Source organism: Mustela nivalis (assembly GCF_964662115.1).
Source record: "Mustela nivalis genome assembly, chromosome: 10".
NCBI lineage: Eukaryota > Metazoa > Chordata > Mammalia > Carnivora > Mustelidae > Mustela > Mustela nivalis.
Genome location: NC_139029.1, coordinates 76,312,018 through 76,339,850, shown reverse-complemented (window position 1 = coordinate 76,339,850; position 27,833 = coordinate 76,312,018). Strand labels below are relative to the sequence as shown.

General features: G+C 33.9%; 1 protein-coding gene and 1 long non-coding RNA gene across 11 annotated transcripts in view; one reads left to right on the top strand and one right to left on the bottom strand.

Moving 5' to 3' along the window:
• The window catches only part of EVI5 (ecotropic viral integration site 5), a 207,232-nt gene that overhangs the window by 76,919 nt on the left and 102,480 nt on the right, over window positions 1-27,833 (top strand). For 7 of the 10 annotated variants that reach the window (XM_082688706.1, XM_082688704.1, XM_082688705.1 and 4 more), the window contains 4 exons: window positions 6,547-6,607; window positions 15,747-15,800; window positions 17,642-17,674; window positions 18,241-18,387. In XM_082688706.1, coding sequence (XP_082544832.1) covers window positions 6,547-6,607; window positions 15,747-15,800; window positions 17,642-17,674; window positions 18,241-18,387 — 295 coding nt within the window. Of the gene's footprint in view, window positions 1-6,546; window positions 6,608-7,905; window positions 8,417-15,746; window positions 15,801-17,641; window positions 17,675-18,240; window positions 18,388-27,833 lie in introns of those variants that run through there. The other 3 variants (XR_014300055.1, XM_082688708.1, XM_082688711.1) reach the window with 3 other exon arrangements.
• LOC309843319 lies at window positions 7,119-7,899 on the bottom strand. The gene is made up of 2 exons (XR_014300059.1): window positions 7,456-7,899; window positions 7,119-7,411 (listed from the first exon to the last, which is right to left on the bottom strand). It is a non-coding gene; the product is annotated as an uncharacterized lncRNA (long non-coding RNA).

Sequence of the window (27,833 nt, the reverse complement as noted above, 5' to 3'; positions counted from 1 at the left end):
CTTCTTTTATGAAATTCAGTTGTGAAGGAAAGAATAGTTTACTCATTAGCTCCACATCATATTCTATCTGCTATTTTTTTTTTTTTTTCCATTCAGGACATTTTTTAAATATACAGAGAGACACTGGAATAATAAATATCCACAAATATCCATATATCATCAGATTAAACAGTTAATAGTCATCTTTTTAAAGTTTCAATTCTTTTTTTTTTTTAAGATTTTATTTATTTATTTGACAGAGATCACAAGTAGGCAGAGAGAGAGGAGGAAGCAGGCTCCCTGCCAAGCAGAGAACCCGATGGCGGGACTCGATCCCAGGACTCTGGGATCATGACCTGAGCCGAAGGCAGAGGCTTTAACCCATTGAGCCACCCAGGCACCCCTAAAGTTTTAATTCTGATATAGTTAACACATAGTGTTAGTTCCAGGTATGCAGTATAGTGATTCAACATTAATATTTTGTCATTTACTTCATCTACTTTCAGACCCCTGCCGAATCCTCTCTTTGTCCACTCCCTACCCCTCACCTCCTGGGTTTTGGATCCACTTTAAGTACTCCAGGATCCTGTATTGCATTAATTGTGTCAGATCAATCTCCTTTAATCTCAAGTACTCCCTCCACTCTTCTTGTATGTCTTGATATATTTGAAGAGTATAAGCTAGTTATTTTGTGGAAGATCCTGTAGTTTGGGTTTTTCTGACATTGCCTTGTGAGTAGATTTAGGTTGTACATTTTCAGCAGGTACACCAATGATGTATCTTCTCAATTAACCATGCAGTAGGTATGTACCGCTGGTTAATCTCAGAATTGATGATGATATCTCTATAATCACTGGGTTAATAAGGTGATGTCTGCCATGCTTTACTACTCTAATGTTATTACTTTGTCTATTATTGTTAGTTTCCAGATGCTTGGAGATTATATAATATCTTGTTCCTTACCACGCCTTCCCTCACCAGATTTACATCCACTTATGATTTTCTCACTGTCTCATTCCTTCTGTATTAATTGGTATTCTACTGTAAGGAAGAGCTTTTCCTTTTTGCTAATATATTTATTCATTTATTTATATAAGTGTGAATTTGTAGGCTCTTTTTTTATTTGGTGAATTATAATTCATTACTTTCCAGTTGTCCCTGCTTTGTCCAGTAGGAGTCCTTTCAAGCTGACTGTTTTGTCCTTTTGACATGTCCCCATGATTCTTTGAGAATTTCCTCATTTTAAAATAACAAAAAGCTCTAGGATCATCTTATGCCTTACCTGCTTTTTGCACAGGGGCAAATCATTTCTCCAAAGAGCCTTGATTTCTTTTAGTAAGCCTTTAAAATGCAGCCTGAAGGTAATGGATAGACACTGAAGCAGTTGGCCTCTGGGAGTGGCATGATCCAAATTCAACATTGTAAAAATGTCATCCTGGCAATAGTGTGCAGAAAAGATTGAATTATGAAACTGACAGCAGAGAGAACAATTATGAGTATCCTCTGGTAATTAAGGAAAGGTATAATGAAGACCTAAAAATGCTGCCAATAAAAGAATGGTGTAGCTCTATAACTACTTTGAAGTCACTTTGTAGAAACCTTATAAGCACACCTTGGCCCACTGGTCAAGGTCAATATATCAATAGTGATATCCTGGTAATAATTTTTACCCTTGATACAAATGATCAAATGAAAATGGGACTGAAAATGGGACTGACTTCTGTGGTCTTCCTCCAAACCCATAACCACAATACAGTCACAAACAAACATAAGAGAAATCCCAACTGAGGAATATTCTTCAAAATACCTGATCAGTACTCCTCAAACAATCAAGGTCATCAAAAACCTGGAAAGTCTTAGAAATTATCACAGCCAAGAGGAGCCTACGAAGACGTGGCAACTTAATGTAATGTGATTCCCTGGATGGAACCCTAGAATAGGAAAAGGACACTAGACAAAAATGTAGAGATATGAATTTAGTATGGACTTTAGTTAACAGTGTATCAATATTAGTTTATTAATTGTTAACAAATGTACTATACTAATGTAAAATGTTTAACATAGGAGAAACTGGGGACAAGGTATATGGGAACTCTATACTCTTTTTACTTATTTTGTTGGTGTAAAACTTCTCAAAAACTCTATCAGTGCAGTTGAAGGAGGAATAATATATTTTAGAGCATTGTTAAGAAAGTTGAATGTGGTTGGTGACTGAATTGGAAAGCAAGGATTAAATGATGATTTCTAGTATTTTGTTTTAGGCATATGAGTGAGTAATGATAACATTTATCACCTATACATAACAAAATATTCACTTCAAAGTAGGCACTAGTGCAGACTGTAAACTTCCAGCAGTGTAGCCATTGTTCAAAACATTTTGTACCTCTTTAGAGTCTTCTATAAACTTTTTAGGATGTGCTATCCTTGTAGGTATACTAAAGTAAGAGACAGAGTAGTACAGCAGTCAAGGGTGTGACCTTAGACAAGTTTCTTAATCTTTCTTAGCCTCCAAATGGGCATAACAACTTGCATTAAAAAGTCAGATTTGAGGGAGGATTGTGGGAAGATGGAGTAGAGGGCACCAGGAATCTGTCTCCCACCAAAAAAACAATTGCAGTAGCAGAATCTGATGGGACTGTTTTGGAACCCTGGGGCTTACTATAAACCTTTGAACTTTTAGAGGAAGCCTTCGATGGTGAATTGTGGTTAATTTGGTCAGTTTTAACTCTTAGCACATTAGCACTCCTTAGCACTATTCTCTACCCTTCAGCCTCATGGTAGGCAGCTGTGCTAGTATTTCTTGAGCAACCTTCATGCAGTTGTGGGAACCAGGGTGGGCAAAAATGACCTTGTCTTGTAGATATCAGGGATCTGTGTGCTCTGATCAGTGATTGCTGTGCTATTCCTGATCATAGGTGCAAGGAAGTGAGCAGCCATTGGTGTTGCACCACTCCCCATTGTTGCAAGTCCCCTCTTCCTCTAGCTGACATAACTGCCAAGAGATTTAAAAGACATCATCCTTTCTCTTCCCTTTATTTTTCTTTTTTTGCCCTTTTGGGAGATGGACAGGAAAGACTGGAACATTCAAAAAAACTGCGTATTTGAGGGAAATGAGAAAGTGACTGTGCATGCCCAGGGAAAGTCTCAGAAAAGTCTCGAGACAGTTTACAGCTCAGAACCTGAACTATCAGGTTCATCTTCAGCACAAATGTAGCCTATAACAATCAACAAGACAAAATCAGTAACAAAAAACAGTGAGCTCTGAGGAGAGGGGAGACTGATTTTTCGAGTTATTACATTACTAGTTTCAAATGTTTAGTTTGTTTTTTTCTAAGATTTTATTTATTTGTTAGGCAGAGATCATAAGTAGGCAGAGAGGCAGGCAGGGGGAGGGGGGAAGCAGGCTCGCTGCTGAGCAGCGAGCCCGATGGGGGCTTGATCCAAGACCCTGGGATCATGACCTGAGCCGAAGGCAGAAGCTTTAAACCACTGAGCCACCCAGGCGCCCCCAAATGTCTAGTTTTTAACAAATATCACAGGCATATGGAAAAAAAGAAAAGTATACCCCAAAGGAAAAGAATATTAACCCTTGAACAACATGGATTTGAATTGCACTCATCCACTTATATGCAGATTGTTTTTGATAAATGCAGAATTCTGGTAATTGCCATTTCTGTTCAACGTAGTATTGGAAGTAGCAAAAGAAATAAAGAGGAAAAGAAATAAAAATCCAAATTGGAAAAGAAAAATTAAGATTATCTCAGTTGAGAGACAGCATGATCTTTTATGTAGAAAAACCCTTCTACAAAAAATAGCTAATGAATAGTACGTTACAAAGTCAACCCACAAAAAGTTAGTTGCATTTCTATACCTTAACAATGATTAACATAGAAGAAATTAAGAAAACTATTCCATTTACAATAGCATCAAAAAGAATAAAATATGGAGAATTAACCAAGGAAGTGAAAGATGTATACAATGAAAACTGCAGACATTTCTGAAAGATATTAAAGAAGACATAAATAAAAGCATATTCTGTGTTCATTCATTGGAAGACAATATAATATTGTTAACACATCAGTATTACCCAATATGATCTATGGAGTAAAATGAAGTCTCTCTTAAAATGATATTTTTTGCAGAAATAGAAAACTCCATCCTAAACTTCATTAGTAAACTGAAAGGACCCAAATAGCTAAAACCATCTTGACAAAGAACCAGAAAGCTGGAGGACTCATACTTCCTGATTTCCAAGCTTACTATAAAGCTATCATAATCAAAACAGGGTACTAGGATAAAGATAGACATCTAGACCAATGGAATAGAATAGCACTCCCAAGAAATCTCCCAAGATGATTTTTGACAAGGGTGCTGAGACCATTCAGTAGGGAAAGGTTTGTCTTTTCACAAATGATGTTGGGAAAACTGGATATTCACATGCAGAAAACCAAAGTTGGACCCTTTTTAAATATCATATGCACAATATAAGTCAGAATGGATCAAACATTTAAATGTAAGAACTAAAACAGTAAAACTCTTAGATGAAAACATTGGACAAAAGCTTAGAATTAGATTTGACAATGACTTTTTGGATTTGACACTAAAGGTTCAAGTAACAAAAGACAAAATAGACAAATTGAACTTTGTGAAAATTTAAAAAATTTGCACATCCAAAGACCCTCTCAAAAGTGGGAGAAGATACTTGCAAAGCATGTATTGGATGAATGATTAATATTCACAGTGTACTGAGAACTCCTAAAACTCAGCAGCAAAAAACACAAGTAGATTCAAAAATTGGCAAAGGACTTGAATAGACATTTCTCCAAAGAAGAAATACAAATGACAATAAGCACATAAAAAGATGCTCCACATAGGTATAATATAGATGAACCTGGGGGACTTTAAGCTGGGTAAAATAAACTACTCACAATGGTACAAATACTGTGTGATTCCATATATATGATATACTTAATGTCAGAATTATAGAGACAGAATGTAAAATGGTTGTTGCCAGGACCTGGTGAGAGGAATGGATTTTCTTATTTAACGGTATAGAATTTCAGTTGATGAAAAAACAGAACAATGCACATGATGGTGATGGCTATACAACATTATAAATGTATTTAATACCACTGAACTGTGTAGCTAAAAATGGCTACATTTTGATGGTAAATTTTGCTATGTGTATTTTATCACAGTAAAAAAAGTTATTGTGAGTTAAATTTTATATATGGTAAATAATAGGCTTTTCTCCTTTGAGGGAGAATTTGATTTTTGACAGCTCTAAGTTTTCGGGGCCTAGGTTTTTAGTATTAGGAGTAGTTAAACTTGTTATTAATATTTTTGGCCCAGAGTAAGATCTAAAAATAACTTGATGGGAATAACTTTTCTATGGCCTATAAATTTTTGTAAAGATAATTTTATACTTACAGTAGTATAAATGTAGTACATTGCATTTGTCATTTCTTACTCTTCTATAGTTAGTGACAGTTCTTCAGTTTTATCTTTCATGACCTTGATATTTCTGAAGTGAGCCAGTCAGTGGGTTTGCTGATTTGAGTTTGATGATTTCTCTTGATTAGATTGAGGATATACATTCTTGGGAAGGATATCATGGAGGTGAGGTACCCTTCTCAGTACATCTTAACAAGGGGTGCTTGATATCAACATGTATTATTAGTAGTATTAACCTTGATCAGTTAGCTCAGGTTGTCAAGATACTGTAGTACAAATCTGTTTTTCCCTTGGTAATATCTAAATATTTTGAGAGATACTTTAAGATTGTGCTTACGGTTTTTACCTAATAATTTTAGCTTCCATTGGTTTTCCTTGCCTATGGGGGGTTTTCTTGCTTATGGGGGAATGCTAATGGTGATTTTTAATTTATTTAATTTATTTTTATTATTACTATTTTTTCATGGTGATTTTTTATTTGCTTCATTCTCTCTATGTTCAGGAATCCTTTTATTGGAAAGAGCTGTTCCGGGACACCCGGGTGGCTCAGTCAGTTAAATGCCTGCCTTTGACTCAGGTCATGATTTCAGGGTCCTGGGATTAAGCCCCACATTAAGCTCCCTGCTCATTGGGGAGCCTGCTGCTCCCTCTTCCTATGCTGCTCCTCCTACTTGTTCTGTCTCACTTTCTCAAATACATAAATAAAATCTTTAAAAAATAATTGTTCCTCTTCTCCCCATCATAACTTTAATACCATTTTTAGTACTTTTTTTTTAAAGTGTATTTTAACCATTGTATTTTAATCTGAGGAAGAATGATAGTTCTTTTTATAAGTTTAGGGCTAAGTAGAATCTGTATACTCAGTTCTTAAATGCCTTATATATTTTACTTTCTAAAGTTTATTTGTGTGTGGTTCTCATTTTTGTTATTTGTGAAATAGTTTTGTAGGTAAGAATTCATGTAATTATTCAGATTATTTTTCTAATATCAAATGTCTCAATTTATAAGTTGGGGGTACCTACTGGAATTATATTTTGTATTAATAAATAGGTTAAACTTTTATAATTTAGTAACTAAATAAAAACATATCGTTAATTTTTTTTTTCTTCTTAGGCTTGAAAAGGAATACACTACAATAAAAACTAAAGAAATGGAAGAGCAAGTTGAAATTAAAGTAAGCATCTCAGGACTTTTTTAAAGTGCCAAGCATACACTTATTAAAGTCAGTCATTTGGTTATGTTGGTATATCTATTTCCTGTAACACATTTAACAGCGATGTTTTTTATTACTTACTGATGAATTTATTTATCATCCCACTGTGTTATAGTTAAAAATAGACATTTCAAAATCCAGAATAATGCAACAAGTGGTTTTCATTCTAGTGTGAGAACAGCTGTTTCTAGATTTGTTGGTGGGTCGTCAAGAGAAAATACTTCTACAGGGAAGATAATGACCACTTCATTTAAGCATGTTTTTAAAAATATGGAGAAGTCTATCTATAATGTACATAGACTAGCAGCCGTGTAGTCTGAGGTACACCAAATCGAGCAAATCATTGCACCAGAACTAATTACGGCTGCCTTAGAGCTTCAGGAAACTTGGACTAATTCAATTTTCTAATCTCTAAGCAAAGGTTATACTTTTGAACTCTCCACACGAACCAGGTATATTGCCAATTTTGAAGGATATATAAATTCCTATGTATACCTTAAAATTTTTATTTGTATCCCCTGTAGGTCAGAAGTTCTTAAGTTGAGGATCTTTGACATTATTCAGCTGGAAGTTAAGGAAAGTTCTATAGGTTTTATGTTGACATTTCAGGATGGAGATAATGAGTAGAAACAGAAGTTAGTGAAGAAACTCAGTGACTCGCTGATGCAATTTCTTATCTCTTTGTCTGTAATCTCCCCCTTCCAAAAAAAAAAAACCCCCAAAAAACCCCCACAAAAAACATAAAGGAACAGATTTTGAGTGACTCTCCCCCTTTTTTTAACCCACTGAGCCACCCAGGCGCCCCAGACTCTCCCCCTTTTTTTAAAACTCTGCATTTGGATGTGTCTGAGTTTTGACTTGAACCTGGCAAGACATTAGATGACCACCTTACTTATGATTATTTAGCCGTGACTTAATCACTTTTGCTATAAAGTACCTCTTCACTACTTATATCTACAGAACCTTTTTACAATTAAGGGAATGAGTTTTATGAAATTGGTATTCTTTCTTGCCATGGTCCTTTTCAAAAGCCTCAAGCCTCCTCAGAGAAACCTCTCCTTTGTTTCTATGTGACCTCTCTCTCATCCATTTCCTTTTTCTAGATGCTTTATTTTCATTTCTATCAGTATTACCTATTAAATGGAAATAGATACTTCTACATTTTTCAGAGAGAAAGAAAAGAACCTTGTGGATGTTTGTCCCTCCTTTTAAAAAAATATGTCACCCAACTGCTGCTCTACTATTTGCTTTTCTTTTAGGTACCATGAGTAAGAGTAACATTAAATCATACCCTCCACTTCAACCTACTGAAAGTAGAAAAGTACGTCATCCTGATGAGTGGGGAGAGAGTATGGGTTATCGCATACCACGAATATTCGGAACTACAAATCAAGAATCTGAGGATGGGAAGCCATCCTGTTCATTTCACCATGCTATGTCAAAAAAAAAAAAAAATCACAGTTCTATGAACAATCTTTGCTCTGAAAGAAGTTTCTTCTAAAATTAAATCACACGAAGAGTAGGAATACCAAGAGGCCTTTTCAGAAAGATCTTTAGCACAATTTAGTTTGTATTTGCAGTTTTTCTCAAACCAGTTTTGGGAGAAATTTATGGTTAATATACCTCACAGAATCCTTCTGAATGCCAGCTCCACATGTCTTGGGAAAAAACAGATGGCACAAAGTGTTTATAGAAATGAAACTGGGGGGTAGGAGAGAGTGAAAGTTCAAATAGTATCACATTGGGTGAATAAAATTTGCTGATCTCAAAGGTAGTTTGTTCTTTTTACAAAATTTTGTTTCCACATAGTTTTTTCTTATTCTCAAACCATTTTCATCTCCTTCTTTACTCCTCCTGCCACCGAAAAGGGCAAAGCCATGACCATTTTTGTGGGACTGCACTTTCTTTTTTTTTTTTACTTTGTATAAGCTTGGGTATGTCTGATTTTTGACTTGGACCTGGCAACTCATCTCAGTCATAATCAGATGACCACTGCATTACAGATAGTTAGCCATGTATTATTGGAGGCTTTCTCTAAAATGGGAAATGCCACTTCCTTATAGTCCCACTCTCTTCCCTTCTTTCCACGGTCCCTCATAAAAACAAGAGAATGAGCTCTCTTAAACTAATGCTTTCTTGCCTTAGTCCTTCTCAGAGCCTTCAGAGAGATAATCTTAAACTGTTTTTTATACAGGCAAATGGTATGATTAACAAATTATTTGATGTTTGGTGTGGAAGTAAAAAATCTGCCACTGATAAAGTTTCCTTTTTTTTTTTTTTTTTTTTACTTAAAATTCTAAGACCTTTGGATTGTGGACCTTTTTGTCTAAGAATGATATCTGGAGGTTCTGTAATGAAGGTTTAACTTTTAAGTATTTTCCAACCCTTTTCTGAAAGTGTTACAGAAAGATTTTGATAATAATTGTTTTATATGGAGAATCTTACATTTTATTAATAGAAACAACTTTCTCAGTATCCTTTTCCAATCTATTGATCTTTCAGGTGAGGGGGAGGAGGTAAGAAAAATTAAAATTCTAGTTTATATTAGGGTACCTCACAAATCATTAAAGAAAACCTTTATTCCCCCCATTCTATTTAAGACTGACAGTTGAGCTGATAATCTAACATTCATATTTAAATTTTGTGCTTTGGGATGTAGAGATTTCCCTGCAAATGGGAAGAGTTAGAGATTCTCACTGGTTTTTAGTCAGAAGTTCAATTTTTCTTTTTAATTTAAAAATTATGAAGTGTTCCAGAGATGCTGAAAAAGAGAGAATAATACAAAAACACTTGTGTATGCACTGCCTGGTGTAAAAAAGGAAAACATGAGAAATGTTATATGAGTCATCCAGACGTTACATTTAACAATCAGTATGAAATGTTAGTATTGACACATTTATTTAACACTTAATATGTAAGGGGTCATTTACATGTATCATCTACTTTTATTCATTTAATAACCTTATGAGAGGGTTCTTATCCTTGTCTTTTTGAGCTTCAAAAAGCTCAAAAAATATGCTAGTGGTCACATTGCTAGAAAATGGTGAAAGTCAAGGATTTGAAATCTGATTTATGTTTTTCTAAGACCCATACTACTCTTCAATGTATACACTGCTGCTTTCCAAAAAAGACTTAATATATTATGATGTAAGAAAGATTCAAATGCCCATTTTTCTGTGGCATCATAAACTTTCAATAAAAAGTGAGTGGCTGTATAATAATATCCAATGGAGGTGATACAGTAATGTAATTTATTCAAGTCATCCACTTAATAGGTATTTGTAGAACCTACTACATGTCCAAACACTATTCTAGGCACTTGAAACATTTTGCTGAAATAGACCAATTTCTGCCCTCATGGAGCTTACATTCTAGAATGGGAGTCAGACAATAAACACAAAAGTAAAATACATAATATTTTGATGAGGTTAAGTGTTAAACAGAGCAAAGAATACATCTGGAAAGGGAGAGTAAAATGGTGGTGTTTGGATTGAAAATTTAGAGAAGTTGACTGGATTACTTTTGAATAAATAGCTGAAGGAAGTGAGCGAGCTAGATAAATAGATATCTGGATGGAGAGTAGGAATGTGCCTGACAGACAGTCAGGAATGTGCCCAGGGAGAAATAGGAAGGAAACCATTGTGGATGGGACAGTATACATGATCAGGAAAGTAACAGGAGTTACTGTTGTTGAACATGTGAAGATTTTCACTTTGAACCTAGAAAACCATTTGGGTTTTCAGTGGAGGAGAAGGTATGTTGAGAGTAGATTGCAGGGGACAGGAAGACTAATAAAGGCTGATGAAGTACTGCAGGCAATAGATGATGGTGGCTTGGACTGAGGTGGTTAGAAGTGATTGGATTCTGAGTAGACTTTAAAGATAAAGCTGACAAGTTGATTGTGGAGGTATGAGAGAAATGGGAATTAAGCATTTTGGCTTTAGTAGGGAGAAAGTCGGAGTTCTCAGTACCTGAGATGGGGGAGTCTGCAGAAAGTTCTGCTTTGGGAATGAGTATTAAGAGCCTAGTTTGAGATCATTTAAGAATCAGATGCCAAGGAGATATTCAGAGTAGCTTCTTGAATATTCCGAGTTGAATTTAAGATAGGGCAGGCTCAAAATATAAATTTGGAAGTTACTGGCAGAATGATGAGAGTAAAAGCCTTTAGAGTGGATGACATTACTTGGGGAATGAGTGTAGATGAGAGAAGAGAGTTCAAGAATTGAGCCTGATCATAAGCCAACATTTAAGTTAGAAAGATGAGAGCAAAGCAGAACACAAAGTCTAAGTGTCCTAAAGGCACGAGAAAAAAGAGAGTTTTAGAAAAAGAAGGATTTTTCTGTCAGTGCTAAGGAGTGTTCTTGTGAGTTGAGGATGGAGAAGTAATCATTGAATTTGTCAGCGTGGAGGTAAGCTGGAAAAGAGCAGAGAAATAGTGGGAACTAAAACTTGATTGAAACTAGAAAAAAATGGAGATAGGGAGTATAGATATCTTTCAGGGAATTTGCTATAAAGAAGAGAGAAATGGGACAGTAGCTTAGAGAGGGTCATGATATTAAGGGGATTTTGATTTTTCTTTACTTTTCATTAAGATGGGAAAAATAATTACGTTTTCATGGTGATAACCACGTAGGAAAAACTGGTGATGTGTGAATGGCAGGGGGTAATTGTAGGGTCAGCATGGTTTGGGATTTATCCCATAGTAGGAGATGAGGTCTCTTAGTGTGGATAGTTAATCCAGAAGAACAAGAGAGAACCTAAAATATATGGGAAAAATGTAGGTAAGAGGTAAGATGTAGTTGTGGGAGTTTGCAAAGTTTTGTTCTTACTGCTTCAGTTCTTTCAGTGAAATCAGAAACAAGATTGTCATTTGAGAGTGACAGTGGGGTGAAGAGATCCTGATTTGAAGAAAGAGGAACAAGTATGAATTAGGGGTCTGAGAGGGTGAGAGAAGGCATGGTCTAAGAAAATACATTATTGCTGCTAGGGCAGATTAGTAGTCCAACTGAATTTAATTAAACTGAATTAATTTCAACAAACTTCATTGTTTTATTTTCCTTCAGTTATATTTACCAACATAGGCGCAGACACAGAGTTGTCAGTATGTTAACCCAGAGTGGTGGTTTTATCAGGCAAGTATCCTATCTCCTAAGGAAGAGAGGGCAGAGGGGAGGATAAAAGAAATGGAACATCTGTAATGATAGGAAATTAAATTTTATAAAGCGGGAAGAGAGCACATCAGAGTGAGAGATAATGGAAAGTTGGTAGGATCAATGGATTGTCTCAGTGAGGAAGATTATTGAGTTTGGGTTATTTCATAAAATGAATAAGAACAAAACGGGAAGAATAAAGTGAGCTGTTAGAAATTGAAATTTTCCTATTTGGGGATATTTAGTTCTGGGTTTTTTTTTTTTAATCATTTTTCGCCATTAAAAATAGCACGTATAGTTAGCATGTTTGTATATAAGGTTTTTGGCACCTTATGTTTTCTTATTTGTAAAGAGTAGAATTATTGAATTACAGGATATTAGTATTTTTCAGTAAATTTCCTAAAGAGTATTTCCAGGGTATTTTCTCTTTGGCAGCGAGTTTCCATTCCACTAATACCTTGCTTACATTAGATATTTCATTTTTGCTCTCGCTCTTCATTTTCCCTTTTCTCATTTTTTTTTCTCTTTTCTAATTTGATAGGTCAAAAGTCTCTCCCTCTTTTTTTAAAGTATCTGTCTTCCTCTTTATGGTTTTCACTTTAAAGTTTAGAAAACACTCTTCATTTACTCTGGCAAATGTAATTAAAAAGATAGGTACTCAAATTAGTGAGAATTCAATCAAATGATAGATTTTAGTCATCAATTTTCCTATGTATCAAAATATCTTAGAAAAAGGGTGCCTGAGTGGCTCATTTGGTTAGGCGACTGTCTTCAGCTCAGGTCATGATCTCAGGGTCCTGGGATGACCCCAGGGTTCTGGGACTGAGCCCCACATCAGGTTCCCTCTGCTCTGCAGGGAGCCTACTTCTCCCTCTCCCTCTGCCTGCCGTTCCCCCAGCTTGTGCGCTCGCTCGTTCTCTCTCTCTCACTCTAATAAATAAATAAAATCTTAAAAAATAAATAAATTTAACTTAAAAAAATATATATCTTAGAAAACGGAATTCCACCTAAAATAGGAATAAACACATCTGGGAAATAGGATAGAACCTAATAAATTATCACTGAAAAACTTGGCATAAAGGCATTTAAAAAGGATGAATGAAGGGGAGAGACCAAAAGAACTGTGTTAAATAAAGTTATGATTTCCCCCATCAGATACACATTAACAAATCTAGTCATTTAATTCCTTCTGATTTTGCAGAGCATTAAAATTTCTAAAGAATAGTTATAAACAAAAGACAAAAATTGTAAAATAGTATTCATGCCTGTCTTCAAGAATATTATGAGCAATGCTTATCATTCATCAAGTTTTTGGTATTATGCTATCTCATTAATTCTTCCCATGTCATTGTAGGTTTTATTACTCTAATTTTCTAGGTGAGAAAATGTATGGTCTACAATACTGAGTAACAGAAAACGTAATGAACAGGTGTTAATTTTGTGGTGAGGATTTGAGCCTAAACCTACCTAACTTCAAAACCCACTCTCTCAACTAATTTACTATACTAGTACTTAAGGTTAGGGGAGGATAGACAAAACAATATAAGGATAGGGGAAATTAGCTCCACCAGACAATAAAGGGGATTACAAATATAATTAACAAAATTTTGTGGTGTTAGTCCAAAAAAAAAGGATAGAAACACTTGAAATTTAATAGGTAATCCTGAAATAGTCTTTAATAACTGATAAAGTCTATTATATTTATCAATTTATGATGAAATCAATGTCACATAAATGAGGAATTGGTTTATTTAAAAAGTGGTATTCAGACATTTGGGTAGATGTTTGGGGAAGAAACCAATTTAGATTTTTATTTATAGCAAAATTTGAGAAGATTTAAAGGGAATGGAGAGGTAAACCCAGGTAAATGTTTTTAGTTCTAAGTTTTGTAATATTTTAGCATCATTTCTGTTGTAACATTAACTGTATTTACTCAATTGTCTGAACTTTCTAATAAGTCATTTAGGATAAACAAAATTTTATTTTTTTGGTAAAGTGTGTTAAGAACATTTTGAGAAGCACATTTGTTTCTTTGGATTTGCAGATTTTAAAACAATTTAGTAATTGCTTATTTGTCTAGACCACTGTGCTACACATAATAAAATAGTCAAGAAATGAGAAACATTTTCTTATCAAATTCAAGCTATTTTTTAGTCAGAAATCACATATAAAGTAGTAATCGATTTCTTTTTTAAAAATTTTTTTAATAATCGATTTCTAATTATTAAAATATATTCTAAGTGAATAGAACAAGAAAATCTAATTTGCAAATCTTTCTAATAACTCTGATTTATTTGTTCCAATTTCTGATTTACTTAAAAAGATATAATTCATAGAATCTTTATTTCCTTGGTCTGAGACTTTTTTGTTATGTAAACTATATTTTAGTCTTTACTAGAAAAATGATAGTTTGACAATAGAAATTTCCGAGGAAAACTTTTTTTCTTTTTCTTTTTTTTTTTTTTTTTAAGATTTTATTTCTTTGAGAGAGAGCATGAGAGAGCAGGAGAGGGGGGAGGGTCAGAGGGAGAAGCAAACTCCCTGCTGAGCAGGGAGCCCGACGAGGGACTCCATCCTGGGTCTAGGATCATGACCTGAGCCGAAGGTAGTCACTTAACCAACTGAGCCACCCAGGGGCCCTCGAGGAAAACATTTTTAAAAGCAGGAATTTAGAGGATGGTAAGGTTGGAAGAAGGCTGGATTAAGTTCTGGGGTAAATTTGTACAAAACGTAAGGGAAATTTGAAATTTCAGTGATGGCAAAATGGAGAAGTAACTCCAAGGATTCTAAAAGGAAGTTATAACATATCAGGATTTATATGAAAATGTTAATGGAATATGCAAGAAGATGACTTTTTATGTAGAGTGTTTTAGTTTTAATACTTAATAGTAATTTGATAGGGTTTGGGGAATCAGAAATTGGTTAGGTGAAGTTTTTTTTTAAATCTGGTTTTACTTTCTTTTTTGTCATTTAAAGATTTATTGTATTTGAGAAAGAGAGTGTGTGGGAAGGGGGGAAAGGGGAGAGGGAGAAGAGAGTCTTAAGCAGACTCTGTGCTGAGTGCAGAGCCTAACATGGTGCTTGATCTCAGGACCCTGAGATCAGGCCCTGAGCTGAAACCAAGAGTCAGTCTCTTAACCAACTGTGCTATCCAGATACCCCAAATCTGGTTTTGCTTTTTGAACTATAAGAAAATACTAGTAATCAGAACTGTTCATTTTTTAAAGTTTGGTATTTTTAAAAAATTTTTTTACTCTTTTTTTGAGTAGGTTCCATGTCCAACATGGAGCTTTGATCTCATGACCTTGAGATCAAGTCCCATACTCTACCGACTGAGTCAGCAAGATGCCTCCATTTTTTTTTTAAGGTCACAACAACTTATAAATAATTAATTCAATGAAAACAACTCAAACTTTATATTTTCAGAATGTAAGGAGTTTTGTAGCTTTGCATATGTAAGGCATAGAAGAAGGCTGGTCTAGTTCTGAATATCCTATGAGCTGCATTTTTCAGATTTCTTATTTGTTCATTTGATAAACATTTGAGTACTGTTTGTGTAGATAGTATCTGTAGGAGGTAAATGAGTTAGAGTCTTTTCTATCTAATGGGGATGTTAAGACAGATAAGAAAATGTTGATTATGAGTCATGGTAGGTACTTTAAAGAAAGGGGTTATTTCTACGTGTAATGTAGCTTATATTTAAACTTCATTCACAGCTGTATTTATAAATTTCATTTCCTTTACTATATATTTCCTACTCTGAGGCTATAGGAGTTTGACAGACAATAATGTAATCAACCATTCCTTAGCTTTCCTATTTATAAAAGGTGGTATATTTTAAGAATTACGATTTAAATATCTTTTCCTCAGGAATGCTTGCAAACAAACCTCTTTTTTTGTTGTTTCTTTTTATTCTTTTTTCTATTTTCCTTTTTTTTTTTTTTTTGCAGAGGTTACGCACAGAAAATAGACTTTTAAAACAGCGCATTGAAACATTAGAAAAAGTAAGTAAATAACTACTTATGCAAGTTTCTGTTGAATGCACAGTACTATTTTCTATTTATTTGAATAAAGGTACAAGAAATCTATCACGTCTCCAAAGTTGTTGTATTAATTGCTTAGCTTGCCTAGTTTACTACTTAACTAAATAACTTGTCATTAATAAAAAATTGATCACTATGAGTCCTTGAGCTTTAAGGTCAAAGTTTTAATTAAGGTAATTGTTAGATTAACATATTGATTTGTTTTCTTTACATACAATCTCTAAAAAGTACATTCTTTAGAGGTAACCTAATTGAGAATTCATTCTATATAGTATTTTAAAAATGACTTTCAAATGTCAACCTGACTTTCTAACCATGTATTAAATGTGTCAGTGATTCCTTTAAGGCCTAGGATTCCTTTTAGTTTAGTCAGAATGACTGACTGATTTCTTATATATAAATTCACCATGGTGTTGATTTTCAATTAAAATTAAATTAAACATTTGGTTCTCAGACTTATTTTGATACTACTTATTACCTCTTTCTTCCTTTCTGTTTCATATAAAATAACTGGGCAAATGTGGAAAGTTTTGCATTATTTTTAATATTGTGCTTTTGATGTAATGTCTATTATAGTCTTGTTCTGATGTTATAAGAAAATATAGAGTAATAAAAGTATAGTCTAAGAGTTTTGGTTTATTAAAAGAAAAGCCTGAATTCACAAAGTCTTTGGGCGTTTGGAAGGGCTTTTTTTTTTTTTTTTTTTAAACAAAAGATGAGAGTAAGTAGGTTAATAAATGATATGGTTAAAATCTTCCTTGAAAATCTACAGATCAATATTCAAGAGAGAAAACATGAAGATTTGGATAGTTTGGTTATTTGTCTTTTGTTTGAAAGCATCACACCACAGTCAAGGATAGGATGTTTATTTCATGTCTTTTGGTTGTATAATAATTTCAGGTACATTATATTAAGTCAAAAATAGTTTTCCTTTTTTCCTTCATCTTATTAGAGTTGCTTTGAGAATAATTTTACTCTTTTGGTGACTCTATAAAAACGTTGAGCTTATTTTAGTTAAGTTCTAATTGCATATTGTTTTTTCCACTCAATACTCAGTTTATAATATCTGTCTTCTTAGGTAGTCTTTTATCTTTGGAATGAGCTATTTTCACAGAGAAAATGTTTTTATTTCACTGAACTGTCAGAAAGATAAAGGTGCTGTAGGAAAATGTTAAGTTTGGAATTTACTTCTAGAAAATTAAGTACCTTTCTACTGGCTTACATAGCCTAGGTCTGTCCTGTAGTGCTTTGAATTCTGTAAATACTTATGTATCAGTTAAATTCTGTAACCAAAATGTTTAATTATTGAATTATTGCTATAGTTTATTATGTTGAGCTCATTATTTTCATGTGTCATATTTTCCTTGCTTTGCTTCTTTGGAAGTTGCTGTTGTACAAATTGCTGTCACACTTTATAAGTGGAATTGCTTACTCAAATTCCTTCTCCCTTTCCCATAAGTTGTTTGATAATATGGCTGATTTTAAACATGAAGACTTAAAAGTACACTTTAAAAAGAAGCTATTTGCTTGTCTCAAATGATGAAAAACATCTTGGAATTTGTGTTTGGTCTTCTAGAAGCATATGATTTTCTGTAGTCTATCCTTATTTTGATATATTTTTCTTAAAGGCTAAGAATAATAAACACAGTAAATAGCCTTAAAATCAAATCTAAATATCTATCTTAATTACAATGAAAAGTAGATGGAATTTGGGCATGCTTTGTTTCTTCTTATTCCTAATTTTATGCATCTTTATTTTATTTCTTTCTCTTAAAGTTCTATCTGAATTTTTCCTTTTGTAGGAAAGTGCTTCCTTGGCAGATAGATTGATACAGGTATAGTTTTTTTGTTTTTGTTTTTGTTTTTTTAACATTTTCTCTAACTTTACTTCTAAGGAAAGTCCTAAACCTAGAAATTCACATTTTAATGCATGAATTTTACATGCATTTTCCTAGAAATAATTTTTTGGGCTGGTATATATGTGTGTAAACTTAATTTTTGATAACAGTGTGTTATCTTGGTTTATTAAACACCTTTTGCACGTTTTAAAGCTAACCTTAAAGTATTTATTCCCAAATGTCAATCAGTGGATTCTGTGAAATTAACTACTATACATTGAAAATTTTAGTCCTGCATGTACAACTCAGTAATATTGCATGAATTGAATTTTTATTGACTGAACGAAGAATTGTTCTTAAGATTATCAGATAATTTTTTAAATTTCGCTTTCCAAAATTTGCTGGAGCAATAATGAGCTGCTGGTTAATAATTACTTAGGTTGTTCTGTTCTCTGAGGTTTTTTTTTTTTAAACATATCACAGTAAATAACTAAACCTCACAAAGGCAGTCTTTCTTGAATCTATCTTAAATTGCTTTACACACACACAAATTATGTCCTAAGGGACAAGTGACAAGAGCCCAGGAGGCTGAGGAAAACTACCTCATAAAACGGGAGTTGGTCACCATCAAACAGCAGAGTGATGAGGCCAGTGCTAAACTGGAGCAAGCTGAAAATACCATCAGGAAGCTCCAGCACCAACAACAATGGGTAAGGAGTCTGGTAGTGCTTTTTCTCACCTTTCTCATCCCCCTTCCCTTTAAGCCTTTTTTTTTTTTTTTTTTTTTTTAGCACAACTTCTGTGCTCTTGTTTTTAAGTAAGTTTTCTACTTTAATTGAATTCTTAATCAGTTTTATATTCTGTAATACTTAGGGGTCTTATTGTTGTCTAAGGACTCTTCATTCTAACATTCTTTCTCTGTCCACACAATTTTGTTAGAAATAGGTTATATTTTCTTTTCTTACATTATATTTTAAGTAACAGAAAATAAGTGATGTTGACCAGACTTGCTTCTTAGGTTTTAGAAATCTGTTCCATATTGGTATTTTACCATGGGTTATTTTTGATTCTTAACTCCAGCTAGTTCTTGTTAATTGTGCAGATGAAATACTATCCAACATGAAGAATATATGTAATTATCTCACTAAAGTTTGATAATGTGGGGATTTATGTCTTATGAAAAACTACAGCCTTAACTTCCTACATCAAGACCTCAAATTATGGTTTAAGATATATGTTTACATTTTTTCAAGAGGAGAGAAATTTCAAAATGAAAAAAGGAACTTTTAAAAAGTTACGTTAGCTAATTTAGGTTACTAATCAGCTTTTCTTAGGTATCTTGCAGCTTAGACAGCCTTATCCATTGGCAAATTCAGACTAGTGTAATCTTAATCAAGGATATGAGGGCTAAAAAGAAAAGCCAGCTGTTTATTTTTAAAAAGGTATTGTTTCTTGTTTCAGTTTTCTGTTCTCAGGAGTTAGACTGTAACAGGAGTAGGCAGAAAAAGGTTATGTTAAATCTAGAACTCTATGTGGGTCAGGAAGGCAAATAGAATTACTTCAAAGTTGGACATTACTTTTATTCAGTAAAATTAAGAAACACCATCATAATCTGGCTATGGATATCAGAGAACTGAAAGCAAGAAGAAATTGACAATTGAAAAAACATTTTTTTCTATAGTGTTAATGAAGATCATTAAGGAAAATGAATAGAAAGGTGGTGAAAGAATATTAAAAAGTTGGGAATGCAGGCGCCTGGGTGGCTCAGTAGGTTAAAGCCTCTGCCTTTGGCTCAGGTCATGATCCCAGGGTCCTGGGATTGAGCCGCATAGGGCTTTCTGCTCAGCAGGGAGCCTGCTTCCTCCTCTCTCTCTGCCTGCCTCTCTGTCTACTTGTGATCTCTATCTGTCAAATAAATAAATAAAATCTTAAAAAAAAAAAAAAGTTGGGAATGCAAATGTTTTGTCCTGCCTTTGTATGAAGTGTTGATATCAAAGCATAAAAAATAGAAGAAACAGAATTGGGAGTTTCTGTTTGGGATTAGGTTAAACTGAGTTATCAATGTAATGTGCTTTCGTTATAGGGAAAGATAGTAAGTGTTATGTTTTCATTTAGCATAAGCTACAGTCACAATCCATTAGAATCACAAATTACTAGCTCTTTTTGCATGCTTTTTCAAATATTGAGACTTATAGGACATAAAAATAAGAAAGCTTGTTTATGATGAAAAAAGTAAAACGGGCAAACAAAAAATGGCCAGAATGAACTAAAGCTTTAGAAAATAAAATGTAACAAAAGAATCTCTGTGCTGTTTCAGAGACCAGATAGACTCACATTGTGGAGCTAAAAAATACAACAAGTAGAATGCAGATCTCTACTCTGATTTTGTTTACATTTTTTTTTCTCACTTGGCAGACATTCTTCTAGACTGGAATAAAATGTAAAACAAACATTTAAAGCAGTAAAGCAAATGTAAAACAAACATACAAAACAGGCAAAAGTAATAGAGCCTTGGTTAAATTTCTAACTTCAAAGCAAATGCATTTTTCTAGATAATAAAATAATTTGCAAATTATATCCTTTAAAGAATATTATTGTCTTTAAAGGATTTTAGAAAATAAGAGATACTGAAGACTTTGAAGTGGGCAAAACATAGCTCTTCAGTAATAATGTTTAGATATCTGAAAAAAGAACCAGTGACTTTGATGATGCTTCATTAAAAATTCCTAGAACATCTGGTTTATAAATAATTGGAAAAGTGACTTTTATTCTTTAAAAGGGAATTTACTATGTATAAGTCAAAACTGACTTTGTTTCTGCAGTAAAGAAAAACTTTAAAACGCCATAAGTGTCATTTTAAAAGTGATTTGTCAGGTACTCTCATGGTATCTTTCTGGTTAAGGTAGAGAAATATAGATGAAAATAGTAAACTTAATTGGTTTTATTTATGATTAACTATGTCAAGAGGTTATCCATGTTGAAGCAAAAATACATCAGAGATGTCTTTGTCTCCTAAACCTATGCTTCCAAGTATTTTAATGTTATTAAACCCTTATATTGAAGTATGTTTAATAATTTTATACATGAAATATTTTAGAAATGTAGTTAATATGTTACACAGTGAATAAAGATTCCAAAATATGTTTAAAGTATATTCAGGGGCACCTGAGTGGTTAAGCATCTGCCTTTAGCTCTCAGGTCATGATTCCATGGGATCGAGTCCTGGTGTAGGGAGCCTGCTTCTCCCACTGCCTCTGCCTCTAGAGGCCTCTCTTTCTCTCTGTCTCTCATGAATAAATAAATGAAATCTTAAAAAAAAAAAAAGTATATTCAGAATAAGAAACAAAAATAAAAGATTATTTTATAGAAATAAATCTATAGCCTTGCCCTTAATTTTCAAATTCAGAGAGATGTCTTAGTGATGCTTTATATAACAAAGACCTAGGAATTTTAAGTGATAGGAAATCAGGAATTGGCCAGTAATGCAAATACAGTTTACCCTCCCCATCCCAAGTAGTCTTCCTGGAAGATCCAATATAATTCTAAGTAACTTGCAGGAAAAAAATTTGTAGTGTTGTTTTCGTTTGAAAACCAAAACTTGGGGATGCCTCGGTGGCTCAGTGGGTTAAAGCCTCTGCCTTTAGTTTAGTCATGATCCCAGGGTCCTGGGATTGCATCGGGCTCTCTGCTCAGCGGGGAGCCTACTTCCCCCTTTCTCTCTCTCTCTGCCTGCCTCTCTGCCTACTTGTGATCTCTGTCAAATAAATAAATAAAATCTTAAAAAAAAAAAGAAAAAAAGAAAACCAAAACTCATGTGCATTGTCTACACACTGCATTATGGCCAGTGTAGGAAAGACTGTGGCAGCTCTGGATATTTTTAGACTGTACTAAAGAAGACTTCATGAGAACGTCATAGTATTTGAGGAGTGATCTTATGGAAATGTGATTAGCCTTTTTTGATATTGCTTCAGAGGGCAGAATGTGTTTAAGGTCCATGGATACAAAATCTTACTCATTGGAATTTTGACAAAAGGAGTAGTTGCTTTGCAAAGCAGTGAGCATATGAGAGTGGTAGGAGGTGAACATATGTTGCTATATGTTTTGATTTCAACCTTCCAATATAACCTCATGAATTCTTCAGAACTCAGAATAAAGGTTTCAAGCCTTTATTTCAGTAGGAGGTATTGAATTACCAATATAGTCATCCACCACCATCACCCTCTATTACAATAGTGTCATTTTATATGATCTAAAGAGCTTTGGATTTCATTTATGGGACTGAATTCTAGTCAGACTGTTTCGCTAATTGTGTGACTTTTGATATTTAAGGACTCAGTTTTTTTTTTTTTTCCTCTAAAATGATTACATAGGGCTAGACCACCTCAGGTCTCTGACTATTTAAATGAACTTTATTGAAGTATAATTTACATGCAATAAAATTAATCAGATTTAAGTGTATAGTTTGATATATTTTAACAGTTTTTTTAAAAAAGATTTTGTTTGTTTATTTGACAGAGAGATCACAAGCAGGCAGAGGGAGAGGGAGAAGCAGGCTCCCTGCTGAGCAGAGAGCCCAGTGCGGGGCTCAATCCCAGGACCCTGGGATCATGACCTGAGCCGAAGGCATAGGCTTTAACCCACTGAACCACCCAGGCGCCCCTTATTTTAACAATTGTATCTAGTTGTATAACCATCACCACAATCAAAATACAGATTATTTCTATCACCCCCCAAATTTTCATCATTCCCTTTGCAGTTCATCTCTCCACTTCCAGCAACCATTCTGCTGTCACTGTAGTTTTGCCTTTTTAAGAATTTCATATAAATGGAATCATTAAGGTATGAGGCTTTTGTGTCAGGTTTCTTTAAGTTAGCATATTCCCTATTTTTGGCAATTTTATTTTTTATTGCAGTAAAACAGATAAAACATAAATTTACCATTGAAGTGCACAGTTCAGTGGCACTAAGTACATTTACAGTGCTCTGAATAATAACCACCATTTATTTCTTGAACTTTTTCATCACCCCAAACAGAAGGTTTGTAACTATTAAAAAATAGTTTCCCTTTCTCCTTCCCCTGATAATCTCTATTCTACTTTCTGTTACTCGTATGAATTTGCCTCTTCTAGGTAACTGATACAAGTAGAATCATGTAGTATTTGTCCTTTTGTGTCTAGCTTATTTCACTTAGCATAATGTCTTTAGGGTCATCCCTTTTGTAGCATGTATAATAATTTAATTAGTTTTTATGGTAGTTGCATAATACTCAGCTTTATGTTTATACCACATTTTGTTTATCCATTCATCAGTTGATGGTCATTTTGGTTTTCTGCCTTTTGACTATTATGAATAATGCTGCTGTGATCATTAACATACAAGGATCTGTTTGAATCCCTATTTTTAATTTTTTGGTATATATCGCTAGAAGTGGAGTTGCTGGATCATATGATAATTCTGTTAACTTTTTGAGGAGCCACTAAACTGCTTTCCACAATGGCTGCACCATTTTACATTCCCACCAGCAATGTACGAGAGTTCTAATAAATTTCTTTACTTCTCATTAACTCTTGTTATTTTCTGTTTTGGGGGGTTTTATATCTTGCTTTTTAGTAATAGCCATCCAGTAATTGGAGGTGATATTTCATTGTGGTACCTAGGAATACATTTAACCAAGAAGATGAAAGACTTGCACTGAAAATATGAAAAAACAGCCTATGTTTATGGATTAGAAGACTTAATATTGTTAAGATATCAGCACTACCCAATATGATCTACAAAATTCTGTCTTTTGCAAAATTCTGGTTTTTGTCCTTATGAAATTCATATGGAATTGCAAGGAGCCCTAAATACCAAAAGCAATCTTAGAAGAACAGAGTTGCAGAACTCACACTCCCAATTTGAAAACTTACTACAATGCTAGAGTAATCAAAACAATATGATACTATTATAAAGATAGACAAATAGATCAGTGGAGTAGAAATTTTGAGAAATAAACCCATATATCTGTGACCAGTTGATTTTTGATGTGGGTGCCAAGACCATTCAATGAAGAAAGAATAATCTCTGACAAATGGTGCTGGGAAAACTGTATATCCTCATGAAAAAGAACTGGGACCCCTACCACATACACCATATACAAAAATTAACTCAAAATGGATCTAAGTAAAGATTTTATAGTTTTAAAATAAAATCAGTGATCTAATTAGAGATTTTACTGTTCTAATATAACTTTTATGGTTTAAAAGTCATATAATGTTTTTAAAACACATATGGATAAATCTTTATGACTTTGGATTTGGCAATGGATTCGTAGGTACAGGTTCTTTCACACCAAAAGCATGTACAACAAAAAGGAACCAGTAAATTGGACTTCATAAAAATTAAAACCTTTTGGGCATCGAAGGGCATTATCCAGAAGATGAAAAGGCAACTTACAGAATGGTAGAAAATATTTGTGTATTACATATTTGATAGGAGTTTAGCATCCAGAATATATAAAGAACTCTTAAAAACTCAACAAAAAGACAACACAATTTTAAAATGTGCAAAGGATTGCTGCATTATTTATGGAAACCAAGACATGGAAACAACCTGAGTGTCTAATGATGATGGATAAACACACACACACACACAGGAATATTACTCAGCCACAAAAAGGAGTGAAATTGGTTGTTGCCATTTGCAACAACATGGATGAGCCTTAGCATTTTGCTAAGTGAAATAAATCAGAGAAAAACACCATGTGATCTCACTTTTAGGTGAAATCTTAAAACAAACAAAAAACTCTTTGAGAACAGGTTGGTGGTTGCCAGAGATGGGGTGTGGGAGGTGAAATGAGATGAAAAGGAGTCAAAAGGTACATAGTACCAGTTAAAGTCATGGAGATTTAATGTACAGCTTGATGACTGTAGTTACTGTATTGCATATTTAATAAGAGACTAGATCTTAAAAGTTCTCATCACAAGAGAAATTTTGTAAACTTACGGTGATACGTTAAATAGACTTACTGTGGTGATCATTTCACAATATAAACAAATATTTAATCTTTACATTTTATACCTGAAACTAATATATTGTATGTCAGTTGGCCTCAAAAGTTTTTTTTTTAAATGAAGAAAGGACTTGAATAGCCCTTTCTCCAAAGAGGATATACAAGTGGACAATAGGTACATGAAAAAACACTCAACATCATTAGTTGCCGGGGAAATGCAGACCACAATGAGGTACCAATTCACACTCACTTAGAATAGCAATTAATAAAAAAAAAAAAAAGGTTGGCAGGGAGATAGATTAGAACCCCTGTACACTGCTGGTGGAAATATAAAATGGTAAGCTGCTGTGGAAATTAGTGGCGCCTCAAAAAGTTAAACATAGAATTATCACAAGATCTGCAATTCATCTTCTGGGTGTGTACCCCCAAAGAGTGGAAAGCTGGTATTCAAACAAGTATGTGTACACATGTTTGTAGCAGCATTATCCACAAAAAAGTGGACATAGCCCAAAAGTGGAAGAATAGATAAACAAATTGTGGTATATGCATACAATGAAATATTCAACCACAAAAAGGATTGAAGTACTTACACATGCTTTATTATGGATGAACCTCCAAAACCTTAAGCTAAGTGAAAGAAGCCAGACACAAAGATCACATATTATATGATTTCATTTATATGAAGTAACCAGAACAGGTAAATCTGTGCAAACAGAGAGCAGATTGGTGTTTGCCAAAAGGTTGGGGTGGGAAAGGGTGAGAAACCGCTTAATGTATAAGAGGTTTTACTTGGGCTGATGGAATTGTTTTAGAATTAGGTAGAATTGGTAGTTACAGAACATTTAGAATATCCTAAATGCCACCTAATTGTTCACTTTAAAATGATTGTTTGAATTTTGCCTCTATAAATTGTTTAAAGAGACTACAGAAATGAAGGAATGAAGGTGTGTATTAGGCTGAAGGAAATAACACATTTAGTTTGAGTGATTGCAGTAGATGGTGGGAATAGGGGACAATGTATGACATCACAGTGCTGGAATCCATTAGTTAAGGTCCGGGTAGGATCAGAAGCAAGTGAGCTAGCTTTGTATGAAGAACCTGAGAAGAAGCACTTAGGGCTTCTTTGTATGAAGAACCTGAGAAGAAACCCTTAGGGCTGGGGCTGGGCATGTCTTAATTGTGGTCATGTTAAGATGAATATTGGAAATTAAATAGCATAATAGTTAATGAGGGTGACTCCCTCACAGTGAATTTTCAGGAGTGAAGGATCAAGGTGGTCTGCCTATAACTGCTGAATACAACATACTAGTTACAATTGGGGAAAAAATGGAAAAAGATGGAAAAAAGATGCACTATGCAAACACTAAGCAGAAGGCTGGAGTGTTTGTACTTACATCTCCTAAAGTATATTTCAGAACAAGAAATAGTTCCTAGAATAGAGAAAATCATGATGGTTATAGGGTGAGTTCATAGATGTAACTATCTTATTTAGGATTGTGTGTGTTTATAAATACATGTCTCCTAACGTGTGTGCTCCTAACAATAGAGGAGTGTGAAGCTGGACTGATAGAACTGAAAGGTGAAATAGACAAATCCACAGTTATGGTTGGAGTCAATCCCTGTCTCAGTAACGGATGAAACAGTAGTTGGAAAATCAATATAGACGTAGAAGACCTGTGCAAGGTTATCAACCAACTTGATCTGCTTGGCAATTTATGCAACATTCTACCTAGTAACAGTAGAATACATATTCTTATCAAGTGCACATAGAATATTTACAAAGATCATATTCTGGTCCATAAAACAAATGTTAGCAAATTTAAAGTTATTGAAATCGTACAAAATGTCTCCTTTGACTCTAAACAGTATTCAGTTAGAAATTAATAATATCTGGAAAGTCCCCCAAATATTAGGAAATTAATGCATTTATATCCATGTATCAAAGAGAAAAATCTCAAAGGAAGTTAGAATATAGTGAATTAAATGAAGACAACATTATCAAAATTTGTAGGATTCACCTAAAGTAGTGAAAAATTTAAAATTTAAAGTAGTGGAAAATTTATAGCATTGAATGCTTATATTAAGAAAGGAAATAAGTCTCAAACCAATATTATAAGGTTAAGAAACTAGACATGTAAGAGGAAATCCCAACCTAAAGCAGGTAGAAGGAATAAGAAATAAAAAGTAAAAATCAGTGAAATTGAAAACAGTACAGAACGAAAATAGAGGGGTGCCTGGGTGGCTCAGTCGGTTAGCGCTCTGCTTTGGTTGGGCTCAGGTCATGATCCAAGGCTCCTGGGATCTGCTCAGCGGGGAATCTGCTTCTCCCTCTGCCCCTCCCCATGTTCATGCTCCCAGTCTCTCTCTCTCAAATAAATAAAATCTAAAAAACAACAGGCAAAAATAGAGAAAATCTATGAAACCAAGTGCTGGTTCTTGGAAATCATGAATAAAGTTGTTAAGCTTCTGTCTAGACTGACTAAAGGGAGAAGAAACAGTAATCAATGTCAGGGATAGCTTCTGACAGATGGAGCCAAGTTGTCTTGTCTCATTTTCTGGAGTTCTTCAGGGTGTTATATTTCCTATAAATTAGATTGAGTTTAAAAATGTTAACATCTAGTGATGGATAATGTTGTGAATTTTATTTTGCTTTAAATTAAAAAGCACATAACATAAGTTGTTCCTGCTGTAGTAATACTGAGTTTGATTACCATGCTGAGTTTGGTTACTATAGCCTCTCTGCCTTGTAAAAATAAGGTTTTTTCTATGCAACTATTAAGTAATCTTTGGGGGGAATACTTCTGTATCAAATAGATACTATTCAGTTTTTACTTAATGGTTTTAGCATCCACTGACTGGGTTTCCAGAATGGTGATTTTCATGTTTTCTCATTTTTTCCTACACATACTAGCTAATGTTTCTCTATAAAGAGACCTCTCTCTTTTTTCCTCTTTAATCTCTTATACTTATGGACTCCCATATCACTCCAGATTCATAGATTTGTGTTTGTTCAATGTTTCATATGATTTTTAATTATTTTTAATGCTGTTGTTGTATAGTTATATGCCATACTTACTTCACAATAATATACAACTTTTGAGCAGCAGTTTTTAAAAGATAAATTTTTATTTTTAATTAATTTTGATTATTGATGTTCTTTAAAAG